Source organism: Coffea arabica, chromosome 11e (genome assembly GCF_036785885.1).
Source record: "Coffea arabica cultivar ET-39 chromosome 11e, Coffea Arabica ET-39 HiFi, whole genome shotgun sequence".
Taxonomy (NCBI): domain Eukaryota; kingdom Viridiplantae; phylum Streptophyta; class Magnoliopsida; order Gentianales; family Rubiaceae; genus Coffea; species Coffea arabica.
The window spans coordinates 43,950,640-43,971,269 of record NC_092331.1 but is presented as its reverse complement, the minus strand read 5'-3'; the positions used below and the strand labels follow the sequence as shown (position 1 = coordinate 43,971,269).

Sequence of the window (20,630 nt, the reverse complement as noted above, 5' to 3'; positions counted from 1 at the left end):
GAAATTTTCAGTTTATTTTCATTACAATCCCCCTTTACAGTACGAAAACTCCTCTATTATTGCTACACATTTGTATTTCTTTTGGTCAAATCTTGATTCAAGGACGAATCACTTTCAAGAGGAGGGAAATGATACAAGCAATGGGACCATCACTAGTTCATGCCAAGATGCTTGAGAGCTTTTTCAATCCAATCCATGATGTTCAAGACCCTATTGGAATGCATGAAGTCGTGGAGGGGATGGAGCGCTAGCTATCTGATCTTCATGTTTTTAGTTTCTTTTGTTTTGTTTAATTTTTCTTGTTTGGTTGGTTAAGCAGTCATTACTATGAATAAATATGGCCAGCTATGTGAGCTATTTGAGCCATTCAAAAGTAGTTAGGGAAATAAGGACTCAATCCTTATCCAAATTGGATTAGTCTTAGTGGTTTTGCTTTTAGTTATAAATAGGCATTTTCTATTCCATTGTAAGGCAATTATGAGGTGAATAAAAATTGAGAGTTTTTTTTTCTTTCTTGTTCCTTAGGAACTTCTTTTGATACAAAGTGAGTTATGTCTCCTTTGTTCAAGTTTGGCTTATTAATTCAAGACCACGTTGAATTGTGGCGTCATTCTACCTTGCTAATCAATCTCGAGCGGTTCTTGATTATTTAGAATCCATCCAATTTGTCAATAACGTGATCAAGATAAATCCTTCAGCTATCTATGCAATTTGTTTCTTCTCAAGCGGTCCTTGGAGAATCGAGTTCACATCATATTATAATATTATTTCAGAAATTAATTCAACTAACTGAGCAAAACGTACAGCAATGCACCCGGAAATCTTTGCCAAATTCTGTGCATAAAAGTGAATCGATATAATCAAAACACTACTACTGCACACAACCTCTCATTGTCTTGTTTGATTTTAACACTTGGAACAAGCACTTCTTTCTTTATTTAACATGGCTTCCCTTTTGTTCAAAGTTATTAAGACGTTGTTTGGATTGCAGTTTTCTAACGAAAATTTTATATATATTTTTTTGAACAAATTTCTATCATCATTTTTTTAATCTCATATATATCAAATTGGTATAGTATATTTTCTTCACCTTGGCAAATAAAAGATTAGAAAAAGAAAGTAGAGTCTGCTTTATTTTTTCCACACCATGGCAAATAAAAAATTAGAAAAGCAATAAAATTTGAAATTAAATCAGTTTGGGTATATTTTGCAGAACAAGATTATTTGGAAAATAGACTCAAAAAAGTATTATTGGAGATAAATTTTGGAATTGAATCACTTTGGGAATAGTTTTGGAAAAGAGTATTATTTTGGGAAAAAAAAACTTAGTTAGTTGTTATTGCTATATTCTCGTGTTTTGGTCTGAAAACGTTTTTGAATAGATATCATATTGTTATAAAACTTTATCCAACTTCGGATTTGATTTTAAAGCAAGACAAACTAGTCATTATCTTGGCCACTATGCCATGAGGCATTGATTTAGCGATTAGAGTTTAAAACTGTGAGTGCAAGAGATCCTGAGTTGAGTGTCATTATATTTGAAATTTTGATTTCTTCTTCCATTAGTTGTAAATTTATTTATATTATTATTTAGTTGTGTGTTACTCTATCATTATATGTTCCTTAATTTTTGTTAAAGCAAACAAAAAAAAAAGGAGCCAATAGGACAAACTATCAAGCCTCTCTTCTAAAGACCAAGGAAGGAAGAGATACTTCCATTGGTAAACTCCGAAAAACTTCACCGCTAAACTCTGTAAAACTTCTTACAATCTCATGGAATCACATTTATCAGTTGCAACTTTTTCCAACAAGCTGTCTATAAAAACAGTTGAGAGGAAGGAAAATTATTTGTGCCGGGGATCATTTTTTCAGTTAATTATTTTAGCTTACAAATATGAAAAATGATTTAGCTGAAAAATAAGCCTTAAATAGATAATTACTTTAATGATTTTATGAAACTATTAAAGTTAAAGTAACTAAAGTAAATATTCTTTATTTAAATGTGAGACCATCAATTGACAAAACCATTTACCCATAAATTAAGTTAGGTGGAATAGGCGCGATGTTATGGTAGTTTGATTGCCAATTTGAAATGGGAAAAAAAAATGAATAACCAAAATACAATGACGACTATATGAAAGTCAAGCGACCTTAATTCACGTTGCCAAAAAGAGAAAGCATTGGACCTTAATGATTAATCAATAAATAATAACCAAAAAAAATTTGCTTAGGGATCAAATTATATTCATGAGTGCCTCAAGAATCCCTATAGAAATTAACTTCCACCGCCGTGGAACCATTGGCCAAGTACTGTTCTACAGGCGAATTAGCGTGTTTGAATTACTATTTTTTTTTGAAGTTTTTATAAAAAATTATATTGTAACGATTTGATATATATAAGAGTAAAAAAGTGATTAAAAAATATAGTCATAGAAAATATAAAAATTTTTTGAAGAAAAATTGCAATCCAAATGAACTTTAAATTTTACTTGGACATGAACTATCCTTTCTAAAAAACTTGAACTTGGCAAGGAGCTCGAGCTGGGGAGCATGTGCCTAACAACAGCTGGATTCGGATTCAGATGATGGATTAAAATCTAAGACCCAATTTAGGTGGACTAATCAGAAAAACAATTAGGGTCTTTATGTATTATGATTAACTTTACAAAACACAGCGATTATGAAAGTAAAGTATAAATAGGATAAGAAAATGACCTCATTTTTTATTTTTTTAATTCTTTTCTTTCCCTGCATTTGATATATTTCACAACAATAAGATCTCACAAAATAATCTTTCAATTTTCTCTAGCATCATTTAGCAATACTGTTCTTGTAATTTTCATATATTATCGCGAAACTTTTAGCTGTTAATTGTTAAATATTTTACAATTTTGAAGATATACAAAGAGCTAGAATTGATTGTAGATTTTAGTTTTAATTTCATTTTTTTATTTTTGCATTGGACTAGCAATAATGCAAGATGATGTTTATACGCAAAGCCAAAGAATTTTTCTTTTGTTTGTTCCCTTATTGCGGAGGGGGAGTAGAATAAAGCAAGTTGTTCATATGCAAAGCCAAAGAATTTTTCTTTTGTTTGTTACCTTATTGCGGAGCGGGATTTTTCTTTTGCTTTTTCCCTTCTCGTAGACGGGGAATTTTTTTTGTAGAGGTGGAATTAAAAAAGAAAAAGTTGTCTCTCTTTGGTAGAGGAGGAATAAAATAAAGCAAAAGTAGATAACATGTCCTTGTCTTCACATAAATCAGTTTCCGTTTGTAGAGGGGGAATTAGAAAAAGTAAAAGTTGTCGTCTTCAGAATCAGGGAATAAAAAAAAAGGGGCAAAAGTGACATGTCTCTCTATGCTATGCTGATAACATGTCCATGTCTTCACATAAATCAGTTTCGAATAACTGCCATCAGCAGAAAACACTCAAACAACACCAATCCTGTTAAACCATCATTTTGTGCTAGTGAATTCCATCCATTACAGAAAATATACATCAATCTCATCCAAAATGGCAGAAAGCCTATCCTCAAGTGATTTGGTTGAAGACTATGCTTTGAGGGTTTCAATTTCAAGCAACAAAGGCTTTACACGTGCTCTAAAGAGGACTGCTTGTATTGCCAGAGAAGGGTATGCCCTTCATGATTTGGGTTTAAAGATTCAAAGTCTCAGAACTAGGATCTCTAATCTCACCAAAAATTTTGGCCGGTATGTAAATTTAATTGCCAGAACGGAGGAAGGAGAGTGGAGTGCTCCATCCAGGCAGCAACCATTAGGGCAGACTTACCCCTTTGTAGCTGAGGAGGATGTGGTTGGACTGCGTAATGATGTTGAGGGGCTGGTTGAACATTTGCTGAAAGAGGGTGAAAGTACAGAGCGCAAAATAAGTGTGGCTTCGATTGTCGGCATGGGAGGTATAGGCAAAACCACTCTTGCTAGAAAGGTATATCACCATGAGAAATTGAAGCAGTATATTAAAGGTTTTGCGTGGGTTTGTGTATCACAACAATGGCAACCAAAAGCTCTCTTGCGAGGCATTCTACTCAACCTTACTCCTGAGCTCACTCCTGAAAACAGAAAACAGATAATGAAGAGCGAACGAGATGAGCTAGCAAAGCTACTTCAAGAGCACTTGGGAGCTAGGAGATGTTTGATAGTCCTCGACGACATCTGGACAACAGATGCTTGGGATAGGCTAAAAGATGCAATCCCAGTTTCGGAGCATGGAACCAAAATTTTGCTCACAACTCGTATTAGAGACGTGGCGGTACAAGTTGATCCAGATGGTTATTGCCATGAACTGCGTCTTTTGAAACCGGAAGAAAGTTGGGAGTTGCTACGAAAGAAATCGGAGTTGTTACGCGTGAAATCATTGAGGGAGAGAAGAGGTGAAGGTAAAATTTTTCTCCTTTATTCACATTAAATTCATTTTATGTAAAAGGCCGCCGATAGACAATTGAAATACTACAATGGAAATATAACTACCATTTACCTAAACAGCTTGATCTTTTTTTTTTTTTTAATTTTCAGATTCATACAATCCAGTAGATTTGAAAAAGAGAAAAACTAACATGTCTATTAGTGTCATGGTTGAAATGAACAGTTGCGGCCGTCACCATTTTGCATCAGCGCAGCAAAATCGTCACTGTGTCAGTGAGACGCACATTTAATATTAGACAAATATGTAATTCTTCTTAAAATTCATTCTCTATTTTTTCCAAATAAATGAATGTTTTAAATTTGCGATAAAATACATGTATATTTTTATTAGTTTTAAAAAATAAGAAGTAAAGATTATGTGTTTTTGTATTTTTCTATTTTTCACCCTTATTGCTAACTATAAGATTTAAATTGATGTTTCACCAATCATTATGTGTTTCAAATCACAGTAAATATTGGGTAAATATATTTTTAGTGTGCTACATATTTGTATGTCTATCCAAAATGGTCAGAAGAGCTCATAAGGAATTTTAAACATTTAAAGATCAGAACACAATATTTAAGAAGTTTTGGATTTCAAAGTGAAAAATGGAATTACCTACGAATTTTTAGTAAGAAGCTTTAATAATCACAATAACTACGACCACTTACTGGCAATAAAGGATAGATCTGTCAAAGTCAAAGTTTCAATGGATCTTGCTCCCCGACTTCTGACCCAGTCTTGTCGGTTTCATGCTCCACCACAGCCATAACCCAATTCCTTCTTCCCAAGTCTTTCTTGGTTTCTGTTTCCGCTCAACTTTCCTCTCCCCGGTTTCTTTATTTACCTATCTCATGCTTTTTATTTTTCTTTACATTTGTTATTGTATTTTCTTAATTCGTGTTGATGGATTTTCAATGTTCTTGACGTGTTATTTTCTGATTTTCGTTGCCTCTTCATGGATTTTAGAATACCGGAAAGCTTGTTGTGTCGTTGGATCCGAGTTGAAGCTGGATGACTCAGATGGTTGTGGCAATTTTTTGAGTCTCCAGGTTGACTCGGTCTGAGTTGACCGAGTCTGAACGAGTCACTAGCAATTCATGCGTCTCCAATGAATAGGAGACCCATCTCGGAATGGGGAGCTCCATCTTAATGATGACTCATCTGACTTGGATGAGTCTTTCAATCGTGCTTAGGATAGTCTTTTTCCGCGACTATTGATAGGTCTCAAGTCTTTGGATCGGGAGACTTATCGGTTACTATCAAGTTTTTCGTATAGTTGTTGAATGATAACATGATGCTTATGAACGATAGATGCGTCGTTGTTGATATTAATTCAATTTGTTTAATGCTACACAGGTTGTGAAGATTTCGGCAAGATGGAAGTGTTAGGGAAGGAAATGTTGAAATATTGTGGGAATCTTCCATTGGCCGTGGTGGTTTTGGGTGGAATTCTTAGAACTAAACCCTGGGAGGAATGGAATGAAGTGCATAAGAATATCAAATCTTATTTGGATAAAGGAGGAAAAATTGGAAAAGAAGGAGAGGTGCCAAGGATTTTAGCTTACAGTTACTATGACCTCCCTTGGCAACTAAAATCATGCTTCCTTTACTTGGGTAAATTCAAGGAGGATTATGACATTGGAGTAGTGAGTTTATATCAGATGTGGATAGGAGAAGGTATGATATTTGATAATGATAGAAGAGAGAATGAAACGATGTTGGAAGTTGCAGAGCGTTACTTGGAAGACTTAGCAAACAGATGCATGGTTGAGATTAAAGTACATGAGGAGGGGAAGCGTGCGGTGACAAGGTTGAAGTCATGTCAGCTTCATGATCTTATGAGAGATCTGTGCTTAGCCAAGGCAAAAGAGGAGAATTTGTATAAACTGGTCGATCGCAGTCCTTCACCTCCTGCAGATGAAGCGTAGTATGGTTTAGTCTTTCGTTTGCTTCCAAAGGATATCTCTCAATACAACTTTCCGCCAAAAGAACAAACTAAGCATCTTCGCTCATTCATGTGTGATACATTGGTAGACTATTCTCAAGTCAAGAATTTGAAGATGCTCAGGGTTTTGGCCTCCCAAAGTTGTTATCCCAAATTACCTCTGGGATATGTCGGTAAGCTTATCCATTTGAGATGTTTGAGATTGAGAGGTCAGAGTATAAACTTACCATATTCCTTGGGCAATTTAAAGTACTTGGAAACTCTCGATTTATCTGATAGTGATGTTGGTAAAATACCGAACGTGCTATGGAAATTGAAACGTTTGAAATATCTTTATCTTCCGGACCTGCAAGAGAGATGGGAACCTTTGAAATATCCTGATTTTCTGGACCTGCAAGAGAGATTGGAACGTTTGAAATATCTTTGTCTTCGGAACCTCTGGTGGCCCCCTCAGTGTTGTAAGCTACGGTTGAGCGAGCAGTTGGAGATACTTGAATCATTCGATAACGTATTTTGCTATCCAAAAGATTTATGCAAAATGTTGAATCTCAGATCTTTCAAAGCAAACGTGTATAAAAATCTCGAGGACCTGGAACACATCATCAATCATATATCAAACTTGGACTGCTTGTGCATCAGCTCACTTACAATCAATGACTTTGATTTTGGCAGCAACAGGGGTTTGGATGTTCTTTCAAGGGTGTTGTTTAGTAGGAAAATTCATGAATTAGTGATCGACGATGGTATATGCAAGAAGTTACCGGATTACCAATCCCATATGTTTCCTGACCCTGCAGGACTTACTCAATTAAAGCTGCGTTATACTAGAATTAAGGAAGACCCAATGGGAACACTCGAGAAGCTTCCTAACTTAAGAATACTGGAAGTTGGGTCATTTTCTTTTCTGGGCCAAAAAATGACCTGCCATTCAGGGGGATTTCCCGAACTAAAACATCTCAGGCTTGATTATTTGATTTACTTGAAGCGGTGGGTGGTGAAAGAAGGGGCCATGCCTAAGCTCTCAAGTTTATGGATTGGGGAGTGTGAAGAATTGGAAATGATTCCAGATGGGTTGAGATATGTAACCACCCTAAAAGAGGTATCTCTTGTGGACATGCCTGAAGAATTCAACAATAGAATTAGGGGGGTGAATGGTCAACAAGGAGAAGATTATGATAAAATAAGGAAGGTGGCTTCAGTTAAAATCCTCAGGTACTCTTTATCTCCTTTTACTTTTTTCTCCTCCAATTTTTCTCTTTTTAATATTCAATTTATGGTTCTTGAAATTCCCTTTTTCTTAGCATCTAGTTCCAATCTCAATTTTGATAATCTTCACCAACATCATTCATTATTTTCTTTTGTCTTTTTAATGACTATTGTGCCTTTTTTAAATCTTTTTTCCTCTTTGGACGAACGGGATCATAGTACTTGCTCTGTGAGATTCTTTTTAGTGTTAGCTTCCAAATATTTATTTTGTTTATCTGAAACATCATCTAATGTAATTCCTGTTCCGTGACTGATTACGGAATTTGGTGGTGAGGAAGTAAGTTTATATTTGAAAGCATTGCCTTCCATATTGTAAGGTGAAATCAAAATATTTTCCTTATTTCCTCGTCTTTGGAAATGGGTTGACATACTCTCTCATAAATTAAATTTAATAGATCAGTATGTGTTACCATCATACCATGTACTCATAAAAAAAAATACCTAATAACTATTTAAACTATTTGTGCTTCCCATGTAATTAATTGTTTTAGATTACCATCTTTATTTAATCAAATATCTTGGATTAAACTTAAAATCTGTTTAGGATTTGGTGATAAAGAATCGTCGTGTTGCCTTCAAGTCTTATTGATATCAAAACCAACAATCAGAGCATGTGTTAGTTCAATCAAATACTATTTACTTTAATTCGTAGTACAAAATGATATAAAATACTGTTTGTTGAGTGATGATGCAATTTGATTCCATTCTCAGTTATTAGAATTGTTTGCCATGCAAGTGGTGCCTGTGGAGGATTGGTGACAGGTGCCGAACCTGTGCAATAATAAATACTAAAAAGTCCTAATTACCACCACAGTTAATTATAGAACAAATCCAAGTACTGGAGCAGGGACCCTAGGTGTGCAATGGGTTACTTGATTCACCCTGTTCCCGAAGAGTTTGCTTGATCCGATATACCAGATTTGTCTATAAAAATATTAATTTTGCATACAATGGCAAGTAGGGTCGATTCCACAGGGAGCGGGTAGGAAATTATTTCTTTCCAAATCAATAGAATGGGGGATTTTTAATGGGAGGTAAATGAAAAATAAGAATAACAATAAAGCAAACTAAATTCAAAACTAATTCACAAAGCACAAGTTACTAAAAGTAGCAATTAATAAAATTCTACCCAAAGGATCAACTGCTCAGGCACGGTCCAATTAAATGATCATCGATGCAAAGATATTTCACCCATTCATCACTAGGTTGGTTATAGTTATCAATAAGCTCTGACAACCAGTTCTTTCTTACCTTTTCGACAGTCAAGGTACGACCATTGACTGCTTCCCTAACCAGATAACAACCCTAGGTACGACCGTAGGAATTTAATTACCCAATTGCATTAAAGCTAGAAGAACCCAACCCTAACCAATAAACACGCTAAGAGGGTTTATTTAAGTTAGATCTTGCGTTTCCCCATCATAAAACCAATTATGGTGGTTGCCACGAGATGTTAACTAAATGAACAATTACGGATTCTATTTAATTAACGTGGCAGTAGACTATTAAATTAAATCAAATACCCGGCCGTTGATATTCAATTAATAAAATACCCATGAACAATTAATTCAGGAAACGCACGAATAGTAATAAATTGGGAGAAATAATGAAGATTCGATTAGATCTCACAGATATTATGGACCGCGCCTTCGCGTCAACCTTTGGGTAGAGGAGAAAATTAGCCGCTCCTCATCGTGTCAATCCCGCGTGATTTAATTGAAGTCATTCAATTATTCGCCGAAGAATTGGGGAATGGGAATTAATTGCAGTAACAACAGAGAAGGCCCTGCCTTCGTCTTCGTTTTGGAGCCACCAGTGTACGAAGCAAAAGGCTAACCGAAATTGTCTAGAGCAAGCGTAAAAATCAAAAGGAAAATAGCCGTCTGGCCTATTCTAATTGCTACCGAAGAGAAGAAAGAAAAAGGGAAAAAGCGTCTGACAGATCTAGGAAAAGAAAACTAAAGCTAAGGTATTGATGCCTCTGAATCTCCCTTTTTATTCTTTATATAGCCGCCGTCAGGAGCTTCTCAAACGTGACCCAATTGATTGAAAACAAAAGCAAAGCTAGCCTTTTGGAGTTTTTATCCCATGCTTCTCGCGGTTCACGTGGACCGGAGTCCGGCTTTCGGTAATGTCTACCTTTTAAGGCGTGACCGCGCCCTGAAATGAGAAGTCTTCTGGAAATTCACCTTAAGATATCATTTTTAATGCTAACCACCTACAATTCACACAAATATCAAATATGAGTGAAATTCCCTTTCTTAGCACCATGAATAGCCAAAATTAGAACAAGATGACAATGCAAAATGTGCCAAATAACTGCTCTATCAAATCCCCCCACACCTAAACAATGCTTGCCCTCAAGCATTTCGGAGCTCAGAAGTGCAACCGAAAGAGCAAAGGTCATGCAATAAGCTATACTAACACAAGCACCTTTGATCCCTGACAGTGTCGCCAAAATGAGAACACACCGGACAGGTTGTAATTCAAAGAAAATATATGAATACTAGGAACGCTCAAATCAACATCACAGAATGGCATTACCATAGGCTTGCACATTTATCATATCTCCACCACTCAAAAGTGAACTAAATACACAAATCAAAGGGACTTTCATAAGGTTGTAATGGGGTTTAGGTAAAAGGCGGGATAAGAAGGTAAAAATAGGGTGTAGTGTGTCAAGAGAATGTCCGATATCAACCACATAACCACAACGTTTCATCAGAGAAATTTCACGAGCAAGGCATTTTCATTTGCCATTTTCACTGTGCAAGTGTCGAAACTCTTCCCCTTTTCTCTTTTTTTTTTTTTTTTTTTTTTAACAAGCAGTTCGCAAGGCATGGGCACGCCTTGTAGGCCGGAGTCTTCTGCTCACGAGTTTTTTTTTTCTTTTTTTTTTTTTTATGGAGCATATGTCTTGCAAGGCGTGGGCACGCCTTGCAGGCTGGAGTCTTCTGACCACCAGTTCATTGCCGACTTTTTCCCCCCCCCCCCCCTTTTTTTTTTTTTTTTTCATCTCAGATGCACAGAGCACCATACAACTTCTATTCCGACAACACTTGCCACCTTAGATTCATTTGCCTTGCACAAATAATGAAATTCAGACATCTCTTGACGACACAAGGTTAAACAAGAAAGTCTAAAAAGGTCATGGGTTATCAAACACAGCTAATCAAACAATAGCGAAGGATAAAAGCTCAAATAGATTCACTACAGGAAGACAAGATGAAGGCATGGTTTGTAGAAAGTTGAAGAAGATTAAATCCTAAATGCCCTTATCATTTCAAATGCATCCAGTTCAACAAAATGTGGTCTCGACATGTATAAAATAGCAAGTTCTAGAATACCGATACCATGTGTGATACCCACTCAATCAAACAAAAATAGAGCAAACAAGAATAATGTGCTCATGCATGGCTCAAAAGCTCCCAAAAGCTCCCAAAAGTGGGTCAAGTCCAGTATATCCAACATTCAACAATACTGTCAAGGCAAAATGAAATGCATATCTAGTATATCTAACCACATGCCCATGCACCTTGATTGAGTTATTCATCATAGCAAAGAACTCAACTAACTACACTTTTTTCCTTTCTTTTTTTTTTCTTCATTTTCCGCCTCTTTTTTTTTCATTTTTTTTTGTGTTTCTCTTTTTTTTTTTTTTTAAAAGCAAAGCAAAAGGAGATAATAATGGAAGCCATCCCCCCACACCTAATACCTACATTGTCCTCAATGTAGAAAAGATGAATGAAGTATAAGGAGAAAAGGCGAGAAACTTCCCTGACCACCGATAGGGTGCAGTGAGACACTAAGGTGGATGAGGGTGAGGTGGCTGGAATCCAATGTGAGCAAAGAAAGCTGTCTGATGAGAGAGATAGTGACGGTGGGGAAAGCAGCGACGTGCGATGGATGGCGCGAGGAGGAGAGAGAGAGTTTCTAGCGGCGGTTGACAAAGAGGAAACCTTGGACAAAGATAAAACAAAGAAAATTGAAAAGTAGACGCTGAGACAATGGAAATTGATAAGACCATACAAGACAAGAAAAGAGAAAAGTAGAAAGTGGGATTAGAGAGGATCCTGGTCAATCTTTGACTGTCGTTGGCGCAAAGGTTGGAAGGCGTGGGCACGCCTTGCAAGTTATAGTCTTCTGACCGTCAATTCCAAAACTTCATTCCTTAGACATGACCACCTAGCGTAGGCATGTCTAACTGCCAGCTTCCTGTCACAAAACAACAATCCACTAAATGACACTAACACTTAACAAAAATTTCAAAAACATAAGAAAACTAAAAACAAAAGAAGTCTTGGGTTGCCTCCCAAGCAGCGCCTTTTTTTAATGTCTTTGGCTAGACATAACACCACTCTTTAGTCTGGATGTAATTGAATTTTTCTTATAATTGGCGGCCCTCCTCCGGGATCCATGTGGCCATTGAGTGCAACCTTTTTCCTAAATTTTCTCTCCATTTTCACCTCATGAATTGCTTTCATCCTATAGGACTTGTTCGCAGCAACCTTGAATTTACCCCTACAAGCAAACTTAGAGAATTCTTGCACAGAGAGATCAGTGGTATACATAGCAAACACAGAATGAGAGTTAACAGGATATTTCATTGTATCAAAAATATTAAAATGGACTATTTCTCCATCAAATTCCATCGTGAGAGTACCCTTACTAACATCAATTTTAGTCTGGGCAGTACTAAAAAATGGTCTTCCTAATATAATGGGTGATGGATTTGGGGCACTTCTATCATCCATGTAAAGCACATAAAAATCAGAAGGAAAAATTAATCCATCTACTTGCACTAAAACATCCTCAACTATCCCATCCGGATAAGCACATGTACGATCAGCCAATTGAATTATTATCCCCGTTTCTTTTAAGGGTCCTAAATTTAGGAAATCATAGATTGACTTAGGTATCACATTAATAGAAGCTCCTAAATCTATCATGGCATTTTTGATACTAGAATGGCCAATCTTACAGGGGATAGTAAACATACCTGGATCCCTGCATTTGGGTGGGAGTTTCCTTTGAAGTACAACTGATACATTCTCTCCTACCATCACTCTTTCATCACCCCTTAACTTTCTTTTGTTAGCGCACAAGTCTTTCAAGAACTTTGCGTACTTGGGTACCTGCTTGATCGCGTCCAATAGGGGGATGTTTACTTGAATTTTACGGAAGACATCCAGATTTCTTTTTCCTTTTCTGCCCTCTTTGTCTTTTCCAACCTGCAAGGAAAAGGAGCTAGATTAGATTTAATAGGGATCGAAGGAATAGATGTTACCTTAGACTCTTCGCGAATGCGCCCTTCCTCTTCAATTCCCTTTTCTATCTGCTCTTCACTTTTGCTTTTCGAAATCGTCAACTTAGATCCCTCCACCTCCTTGCCACTCCTTAATGTCATGGCACTTACATTTCTGGGGTTTACCTCAGGTTGCGATGGCAATTTCCCATAGACGTGGGACTCCAGGCGATTAATGGCAGTTGCCATTTGACTCATGCGAGTCTCCATATCTTTCATGCTTGCTTTGGTGTCCTGTTGAAACTGAGTAGTGCTCGCGACCAAGGACCTAGTCTCTTGCTGGAGTTGAGCAGTGGTCGTGACTAGGGTTCTAGTCTCCTGCTGGAGCTGAGTGGTAGTCGTGACCAAACTCTTGACAATTTCCTCCAAAGAACTTCCTGAATTGGAGAACGAGGGTTGGGACTTCTGTTGCCAAGGTTGCTGAAATCCTGGTGGACGATTGGGGAATGCATTTTGTGGCCTATTACCATAGCTGAAATTGGGGTGATCTCTCCAACCAGGGTTATACGTGTTGGAGTATGGGTCGTACGGTCTTTGAGGCGCGGGCACGCCTCCAGCCATGTTCACTTGTTCAGCCCAATCCTCTTGCAACATATGGCATGAGTCAGTGGGGTGGCCCACATTTGTGCAGATTCCACAGGCCTTTGCTTGATGCATGTTTTCCACGGCTAATTGTCGTACAAAAGATGTCAGCTCCGATATCTGCTGCTGAATGGACGACGTCTCTACCTCGTTGACCCTACGGGTAGGATTACTCTCACGGAAGCCAAACTGTTGAGAATTTTCTGCCATCGACTCAATGAGTAGCCATGCTTCCCTTGGTGTTTTGTTCGCTAATGCTCCCCCACTTGCTGCATCAATGATACTCCTGTCGGACGTCTGTAGTCCCTCATAGAAGTATTGGATCAATAGTTGTTCACTAATTTGATGCTGTGGGCATCTAGTGCACAACTTATTGAACCTTTCCCAATAATCATATAGGGACTCCCCGGGATACTGCTTAATGCTACATATTTCTTTTCTTAGACTTGCAGCCCGGGATGCAGGGAAGAATTTTTCCAAAAATTTCTTCTTAAGTTGGGCCCATGTTGTAATACTACCTGCGGGTAGGTAGTATAACCAATCTTTCGCTGCATCCTTGAGGGAAAAAGGGAAGGCTCTCAGTCTAATTTGCTCTTCAGTGACCCCAGGAGATTTCATACTAGAGCAAACCATCTCGAATTCCTTGACGTGTTTGTGAGGTTCTTCGCCAGAGAGACCATGGAAAGAAGGTAAGAGATGAATCAGTCCCGACTTCAGTTCAAAAGCAGTATTCTCAGCCAAAGTGGGGAATGTGATGCATAAGGGCTGGTGAGTCAGCTCCAGAGCAGCCAGCTCCCTTAATGTTTGGGTGTTGGCCATGCTTACTTCGTCTTCCACTGACTCGTTTGCAGCAAATAAGTGCCCTCCTTTTTGTCTCTTGGTCTCTTGCCTCCGCCTACGCGCTGCCTTTTCAACCTCAGGATCGTATACCAATTCACCTGTGCGAGAAGAACGGAGCATAAACAAGCAAAAATACCAAGAAGAATAAAATAAAATAAAAACGGAATTTGAAAAGAAACAAGTAATCCAAATGCCTGCTCCCCGACAACGGCGCCAAAAATTGACAGGTGCCGAACCTGTGCAATAATAAATACTAAAAAGTCCTAATTACCACCACAGTTAATTATAGAACAAATCCAAGTACTAGAGCAGGGATCTTAGGTGTGCAATGGGTTACTTGATTCACCCTATTCCCGAAGAGTTTGCTTGATCCGATATACCAGATTTGTCTATAAAAATATTAATTTTGCATACAATGGCAAGTAGGGTCGATTCCACAGGGAGCGGGTAGGAAATTATTTCTTTCCAAATCAATAGAATGGGGGATTTTTAATGGGAGGTAAATGAAAAATAAGAATAACAATAAAGCAAACTAAATTCAAAACTAATTCACAAAGCACAAGTTACTAAAAGTAGCAATTAATAAAATTCTACCCAAAGGATCAACTGCTCAGGCACGGTCCAATTAAATGATCATCGATGCAAAGATATTTCACCCATTCATCACTAGGTTGGTTATAGTTATCAATAAGCTCTGACAACCAGTTCTTTCTTACCTTTTCGACAGTCAAGGTACGACCATTGACTGCTTCCCTAACCAGATAACAACCCTAGGTACGACCGTAGGAATTTAATTACCCAATTGCATTAAAGCTAGAAGAATCCAACCCTAACCAATAAACACGCTAAGAGGGTTTATTTAAGTTAGATCTTGCGTTTCCCCATCATAAAACCAATTATGGTGGTTGCCACGAGGTGTTAATTAAATGAACAATTACGGATTCTATTTAATTAACGTGGCAGTAGACTATTAAATTAAATCAAATACCCGGCCGTTGATATTCAATTAATAAAATACCCATGAACAATTAATTCAGGAAACGCACGAATAGTAATAAATTGGGAGAAATAATGAAGATTCGATTAGATCTCACAGATATTATGGACCGCGCCTTCGCGTCAACCTTTGGGTAGAGGAGAAAATTAGCCGCTCCTCATCGTGTCAATCCCGCGTGATTTAATTGAAGTCATTCAATTATTCGCCGAAGAATTGGGGAATGGGAATTAATTGCAGTAACAACAGAGAAGGCCCTGCCTTCGTCTTCGTTTTGGAGCCACCAGTGTACGAAGCAAAAGGCTAACCGAAATTGTCCAGAGCAAGCGTAAAAATCAAAAGGAAAATAGCCGTCTGGCCTATTCTAATTGCTACCGAAGAGAAGAAAGAAAAAGGGAAAAAGCGTCTGACAGATCTGGGAAAAGAAAACTAAAGCTAAGGTATTGATGCCTCTGAATCTCCCTTTTTATTCTTTATATAGCCGCCGTCAGGAGCTTCTCAAACGTGACCCAATTGATTGAAAACAAAAGCAAAGCTAGCCTTTTGGAGTTTTTATCCCATGCTTCTCGCGGTTCACGTGGACCGGAGTCTGGCTTTCGGTAATGTCTACCTTTTAAGGCATGACCACGCCTTGAAATGAGAAGTCTTCTGGAAATTCACCTCAAGATATCATTTTTAATGCTAACCACCTACAATTCACACAAATATCAAATATGAGTGAAATTCCCTTTCCTAGCACCATGAATAGCCAAAATTAGAATAAGATGACAATGCAAAATGTGCCAAATAACTGCTCTATCAATTGGGGGAACAAAATGTTGGTGGAAATTTTTCTTTTTGAGATTTTTTTGGTCTGGGTTTAGTAACTTTTCTTTTTTTTCCCGCAATGTTATCAATTTTTTTCTTAAAGATGAATGAATTTACCATAGATATTTATAGAAAAATTTTAAGATCGTTATTTTTTTTACTAATTGGACAGAACCATATATATATATATATATAAAGGATTGTTAAATATAAGATGCCAAAGAATTACAATTGAATAGAATGAAATATATAAGTTAAGTAGGAAAAGATGCAAGACAATTTTTTTTAATGGTTATAAATTTATAAGCTTAGTTGGCAGACTTTACATTTGTTTGATTTGCTTGTCCTGTTTATATTTGTTTATCATCTTTTTTTCCTTTTTTATTTTTAAATTACAAACCATGCAATCCATATATTTGCCGTGGAGTCAGATTTGTTTTGCTGTTTAGCTGCTTTTGCCTTAAATATTATCTGATATATATCAAATTTAATTACAACATCTAATTTTGTCATAAATAAATTAAATTTAATGACAATAGAGCTTATTATCCCATAATGTGTTAATTTTTTGGTGAGGACTTGTGTTATTGTCATTAATAAAACACGTATTTTTGTCATAACATGAATTTTTTGCCTATGACAACACACTTTTGTTGTCATTCCCCTGTTTCGTGAAAAAATAGATCCACTTCCAAAAGGTGAAGAAATTTTGTAAGATTTAATAGCAGATTTAGCTCAATTCTGTGGCTATTTATCTGTTGTTCTTCTGTTTAATTTTTTTCCCGTCTTTCTCACAGTTTTCACTTCTGTATCAGCTTTTTGAAGAAATTTTGTAAGATTTAATTGTAGATTTCAATTTTGTGGTTGTTTCCTTTCATTTTCGTGTCGTTATGCAGAGATCTTGAAGATATGATGGGTTATCAAGTAGAAATTGTTCGTCCAAGCAACCCTGTTTGACCAAACCCTGGGTCTTGTCTTAAGAAAATTCTACACTGAATCTCCTGACTTTCCTTGATCTCATCCGATTCAAATGTGAGGTAATTAAACTTACTTAATCTCTTTTCTTTTTTCCTGCAATTTTTAATTTATATGGAAATTTTAATGCATAGAGGGATATTATTTGAAAAACTTGGAGTAATTGATTTGTAACATGGATGCTTATGGTGTTTGCACATTTTTTTTAAAAAAATTTAATGTGATTTGAAGTGGAATTATAGAGTTCTGGTTTCAAAATTCAATCTGTGATGTCTTTTGATTCACAAATATGTGATTTTCGTCCACTTTTCTAGGTTCTGATATTAAAGTTTGTTCATTTTTGTGGTTTTTTTTTTGTGTGTAAAAGCTGGCACTATGTTAGTCTATACAATTACTAACATTTATATGAAACTTTTCTCTTTCTAATTGTCCCAAAAAAGGTACAAGGCAGAGTATTGTATTCTTAATAAAGCTTATTATACATACAAATTAATCTTATGATGAATGATTGAGTGTGGTTTCCTATATTGTTAAAGCTCGGTGTATTGCAATTTTATCTTATGATGACTGATTAAAGCTCGGTTAGACACGAAAGAAAGTTAATTAAAACTCGAAAACATTTGTTTAACTATTAAGGTTTGTTGCAAGAAATTCTGAGCCTCAGGTTTCTTAAGAAAACAAAATTATACTTGCCTCTATTACCAATTTTCTGTATTGAAAACCCTTGCCTAAAGTCTTGCACCATCTTTCATTTGCATGTTGCAGCTGCTGTTATGGGACTCCAAATGATCTGAAACTAGTAGGACAAGATTGCAAGTGGTTAGATCTTAGGGAAAGATACGAATTTGTTATTTGATCCTTCACTTTAGTGTTTGATTAACAAGGAGATAATGTGTGATCATTTTTAGCTTTTGGTTTGGTTAGTCTCACTTTGTTTAGCTGCTCAAACTTTTCTTGTGCTCACAAGCTGTTGGCATAGAGCTAGATTCGGAGCAAGATTCGGCAATGTAGTTGGGAGGAGGCCATCTATGTTCTTGTGTTCTTAAGACTAGCAGAAATATACTGTGCTTGCGCACGGTGAAGAATGGATGTAATGCCCACAATGAGCATTATAGTGTATGAATTTAATAAAGTACCAGAATTGATATTTGCAGTATGATGTGTATAAATTATGTGGTGTAGGGGAGATAATTATAAAGATGGAAAAGAGGATAAACTAAAGTTGGACAAGAACTAAACTTGGAAAAGGCAACGATAGTGGATTTAGCTGGACACAATTTAAATGCAACATGAGCTGCATGTTTGCCTGGACACTGAAGCACTTTTGACAGTGGCAAAGCAAGTTGCATTTCCTGTGAGTGAAAACGAGCTAAGCATTCATAAAAAGGTAAGAAGAAAGAGAGAAGTTGTAGTTATAAGGAATAAGTAATATGAATGTGGATGAAGAAGGGAAAGCAGGCAGATAAATTGCAGGAGTTGGTTTAAAAGACCAAAGTAGAAGGGAAAAAGATGAAGTTTAACAGGTTCATTCGAGCAGAAAAGCTGCAGTTGTAGTTAACAGATTCATAAGATGAAGTTGTAGTGCAAAGGCAGTGATCAGGAAAGTAAATTAAAACCCAAAGATGAAAAGCAAAAGCTAAGGTCTACCTTGCTGACCATTAGAAGGAATGGAATTTGCAAGAACAGAAGAGGAAGCATGCCTTTCACTCTCCAATGAAGCGTTCGCAGAGCTGAACAAGTGCGGTAGTTGAGCACCGCCCAAAACGTTGTTTAACTGAACGTGAAAAGAATGTGAAGCTCTACATCCTAAGTCATCACTGACCAGAAGATCAGCATTTTGAGTAGAACTAGGGTGCACAGAAGCATCAGCAATACTAATGGTTGTTCCTACAGGATCTAACGGAGTTTTTTGAGTGTTATCTGGACGCCTTCTCTTAGAAGTGCCTGGTGTTGACACACAATCAGAGGTAGAAGGGGGCATATTCTGTTTCTTTGCAGCATTAGCCTCCCTTCAACCGCGCAAAAGATCATCCTTTTGATCTTGTGGCATTTGAACGTAACGACGCGCGCTAGTTGCCCTTTGACAGCGCAAAAGTTCTTCCTTTCTTTCTGGGGGCATCTCTGCATAACGTTTCCGGCGTTTTGCATTTCTATCCATGATATGGTATGATACGAGACTTGCGAGAGAGCTACATAAACGGGGCACAGGTATTGCCGACCGCAAAATAGGCACATTAGACAGGAAGTAAACGCAGAAGAAGATAACGTGGCAAACACAGAAAAATGGAGAACAAAGTAGCTAATAATTGTTGCCTGATAAAAGGAGAAGAACGGAGTTCAATGGAGCAGTAAACATTGTTGACCTTGGTCGATCAATCCTTGGTTTTGATGATTAACAAACCAAAATGTAGATTTGGTCTAATGTTTTTATGTGAGAAATTTGTTAGAATCAGGTTCAATGGTGTCAAGGAAAGAAAACCAACCAAATGAAGAAGCAAAATCAGGTCACTCATGTCGGACGGCCAAAAGGAAACTATCGGACGTCCGAAAGGATGAAGAACATCAAGAAGGAAACTCTGTCGGACGCTCGTGAGGAAGCATCGGACGTCCGGAAGGATCGGACGCACGCCTCGGACGCACATCGATCGCATCGGACGTCCGAGAAATTTCGCAAAGATTTGATGACTCTCTGCCTACGTTCGGACGCAGGGTTCGGACGTCCGACAGGTGGTTCGGACGTCTGACAGGCACCTGTCGGACGTCCGACAGGCCAACGGCTAGTTTTGACAGCAATTAATATTTGACCGTTGGAGAGTCTTTTGGAGCCATTTCTCACCTTCTATAAAAACCCCAAAGCACAAGAAGACTAGAGACTTTTGCCAACACAAAATACAAGCTTACAAGTGAGATTTTTGAGTAGAAAGATTCTTTGTTGGTTGTATAAGGGGTTGGGGAAGTTGGGTTGTGAGGTTGCTCAAGTGAAGGTTACTCTCTTGGAGTAGTAAAACCTTGGTGAAGGTGAACCAATCACTTGGAGTGGTAAAACCTTGGTGAAGGTTGCCTCATTTGTATAAAATAGTTCTTAATTGGGTGAGTGATCTTTCAAGTGTAGGTTGTTGAGGGTTAACTAGAATAGTTGTAAAACTCCTTGGCTCAACCAAAGAGTATTTGGGGTGAGGAAGGAGTGAGCCTTCACTTGTACATCTTGGTTAGCATCGCCATCAATTGAAGAGGCTATTGGTTTGATATTTGGTTTGCATTTCTTATCTTTTCTCTTTAATTAAGTTTTCTTTATTGTGATTAAATTTGATATATCTTTGTGCATCATTGTGAATTTGTTTGTACTCATTGGGTTGCACCGGGCTCTTACAAACATAACGGCTCAATGACAATAAACAATATTAAGTACCTTTTGCTGAAGCAAGGAAAATAAGTAGCAATTTGTAGCAAGCAGAAGCTAGAGGAAATCAACAGGGCCACGAAAAATAGC

General features: G+C 37.3%; 2 protein-coding genes and 1 non-coding gene across 3 annotated transcripts; all 3 read left to right on the top strand.

The window, feature by feature from the left end:
- The first annotated feature begins 3,426 nt into the window (after positions 1-3,426).
- On the top strand, positions 3,427-7,836 carry LOC140003836 (putative disease resistance protein At1g50180). The gene is made up of 2 exons (XM_027244150.2): positions 3,427-4,397; positions 5,783-7,836. Exons 1-2 carry the CDS (start codon positions 3,515-3,517, stop codon positions 6,352-6,354), a joined length of 1,455 nt encoding a protein of 484 aa, XP_027099951.2. The 5' UTR covers positions 3,427-3,514; the 3' UTR covers positions 6,355-7,836.
- LOC113719109 (probable disease resistance RPP8-like protein 2) lies at positions 6,442-20,498 on the top strand. Its single transcript, XM_072072888.1, has 3 exons — positions 6,442-7,583; positions 17,062-17,202; positions 17,906-20,498. The coding sequence occupies exons 1-2, from the start codon at positions 6,442-6,444 to the stop codon at positions 17,120-17,122; spliced, it is 1,203 nt and encodes a 400-aa protein (XP_071928989.1). The 3' UTR covers positions 17,123-17,202; positions 17,906-20,498.
- On the top strand, positions 13,865-13,971 carry LOC113719740 (small nucleolar RNA R71). Its single transcript, XR_003454999.1, has one exon. It is a non-coding gene; the product is annotated as a small nucleolar RNA R71 (small nucleolar RNA).
- Positions 20,499-20,630: the final 132 nt, after the last annotated feature.